General features: G+C 62.8%; 1 protein-coding gene across 1 annotated transcript; it reads right to left on the reverse strand.

Annotated features, from left to right (window-relative positions):
* Positions 1-967: 967 nt before the first annotated feature.
* Positions 968-2,551, reverse strand: ST6GALNAC4 (ST6 N-acetylgalactosaminide alpha-2,6-sialyltransferase 4). Its single transcript, XM_029960526.1, has 3 exons — positions 2,137-2,551; positions 1,896-2,003; positions 968-1,813 (listed from the first exon to the last, which is right to left on the reverse strand). Exons 1-3 carry the CDS (start codon positions 2,493-2,495, stop codon positions 1,624-1,626), a joined length of 657 nt encoding a protein of 218 aa, XP_029816386.1. The 5' UTR covers positions 2,496-2,551; the 3' UTR covers positions 968-1,623.
* Between the last annotated feature and the right edge of the window lie 8 nt (positions 2,552-2,559).

Consider the following 2,559-nt stretch of genomic DNA (forward strand, 5'->3'; position numbering starts at 1 on the left):
CCCTCCCGGGATAGGGAGAGCCACGGGGTCCTAGTGCCGCCCTCCCGGGATAGGGAGAGCCACGGGGTCCTAGTGCCGCCCTCCCGGGATAGGGACTGCCCGGGGATGCCAGGGCCGCCCTCCCCGCTCCAGACCCCGACAGGGCAGGGGATGCCCCCTTGCCCTGCCCGCCCCCGGTGCGAGGATGGGGCCAGCCCTGCCCGGCAGCGCCAGGAGCAGCTCGCGGCGCCTGACCCAGCACATTGCTGGAATGCCGCGGCCTCCCCCGCCCTGGCTGGGCAGAGCAGGACCCCTCTCTCAAGGGTTTCGTGGGGCAGGGAAGGAGCTCCACCGCTGGCACGTGCATCCCTGGTGCCTGTCCAGGGGGATTCTGGCTCTGCTGTGCCAGTGATGCCCTGCCCTGCATGGGGCTGTGACAACTGAGGTATGAGGAAAAGCTGTAGCAGCTGGGGTATGAGGAAAACAGCTCCACGGGCTCCTCTGCTACACTCCCTGTGAGAAACTGCCCTGGCAGCATTTCCAGAAGTTCCCAGACCATTCACTCCTCACTGCACCCCAACATCTCTGCCTCTCCTCTCTCCCCTGGCCTCCCAGACCTGTTGCACTTATGAGCTCAAAAAGCTGCTATGGGTTCAGGGCCACAAAAGTGCCTGTGGCATGTCCCATCTCTCCAGGGACACAGGAGCTGGCAGTGTCCTGCCTGCAGCCCAGCAGTGCTGAGCCCTGTGAGGCCAAGGATCAGCCCAGACCCGGCACCCATCCTGTGGAGATGCAGCTGCTGGTTCCCAAATAACCTCGACTGCTTTCAGCACCCTCTTCCATGCTCAGGCTCAGCTCTACCCCCTCGTCACCTCCCCCTTATTTATAGCCTGGCAGTGGAGCTGGGCACCAGCAGCCCTGTGATCAGCTGTTGTCTCCCCTGTCCCCACGTTCCGCAGCCACAAAGGGGCACAACACGGGGCACCACTGAATTAAAAACACTTTTAATCGCCACGTTTGCTTTGGTCTGAATCCAAGGGCACTTGTGACAAGGCAATTCGGAGCCCCCAGGGCATATGCGGCTCGAGGGCTTCCCAGCTGGAGGGATGCAGGGGGCTCCAGGCACCTGCCCAGGCACTGAGCAGCAGAAGGCAGCAGGATGAGGGAGCCTGAATCCGGCTCCCTGCACTGGGTTTCAGGGCACAAGTGGGACAAGGACCATAGCAGAGCTTCACTCCTGAGAGAGGCATCACTTTGTGGCCCTGGCAGGGTTGAGCTCTCCTGCCCCTTGTCCTGCTGGAGCCCAGCAGGGTGAGCGTGTAATCCTGCATTAAATATTCTTCCTAGAAGAGTGGGTGGAAAACCTTCATGGTCATCCTGGGTCCATACAGGCAGCTGACGGGGGTCCGGAGCTGACGGGGCTCCACGGGTCCAGCTCACACACCCCATGCCCTGACATGGGGGGTCCCAGCCCACCCACCAGCTGGGGGAACAGGCCCTGCTGCTGCAGAGGTGGAGATTCCCTGCTCCAGGGCTTGGCAAAAGGCATTCAACTGTGGCACTGGCAGAGCCAAGACACGCTGGTGCAGGATGAGAACTGCCCCGCCGCCGGGGTCCCTGCTGCCTCACCTCGTGGCTGGCGCCCTACCCGCCCGCCCAGGATGGGTGGGTGAAGACTATGTTCCTCCTCTTGGCCCAGCGGGAGAAGATGGCCTTCTCAGTGATGAAGCGGTGCCCGGCGCGCCGGGCGCGCTCGTGCATCAGGTACATCTTGCACTCGTCCAGCCGGCCCTTCTCGAAGTAGTGGTATGGCACACTCGAGTGGTTCTTCTCCCTGGCAGGAGGGCATGGGGTGGGTGTAGGACTTGGGGGGACACCAGACCACCCCCTGCCTGCCCCTGCAGCCCCCCACGCACCTGCAGTAGCTGTCGCTGACCATGCCGAAGACACGGATCTGCTCACACAGCTCCATGGCCAGGATCATAGTGAACCAGCCCGTGCTCAGGAAGGAGCCGGATTTCATCCTGTGAAGAACCATGGCTGCGCTGGAGCGGGTGGCACAGTGCTGCCAGCCTGGCTGGGCTATGGGTGCCCAGTGTGGGGGGAACGGGTGCCACCCCAGGGGAACCAATGGGGCCCCTCAGGAGCCAGAGGTACCTGTTCTTCCCTGTCTCGTTCTGGAAGATGTTGTCACAGTATGTCATCTTCTCCTCAGTCAGGGTGTAGATCTGCAGCTGGGGGTATGTCTGTGTCATCTTCAGCAGTGCCTGGTAGGTCGAGCCCATCTTCTCCCTGTTCAACTTCTTTGCTGGCCCCCAGATGATGTAGAGGGTCTCCTGGGACTGCTGGAAGAAGTAGGGCTGGTTCCTCAGCAGCAACGGGACGCTGGTGTGCGAGACCACGCGGATGGTGTTCCGTGCCCCCACATCCTCCTCGTAGCCGGCGGTGGGGGCGTGGTTCATGCGCAGGACACATTCCTGCTCATCGATGGCCTGTCCCAGGTGAGAGCCCAGCATCTGCCCCGAGCTGGACACGACGGCGCAGTGGCGGCACAGCGCTCGCTCCAGCGGCTGTGGGGAG

Source organism: Manacus vitellinus, unplaced genomic scaffold, assembly GCF_001715985.3.
Source record: "Manacus vitellinus isolate BGI_N305 unplaced genomic scaffold, ASM171598v3 scaffold_27_pilon, whole genome shotgun sequence".
NCBI classification, from domain to species: Eukaryota; Metazoa; Chordata; class Aves; order Passeriformes; family Pipridae; genus Manacus; species Manacus vitellinus.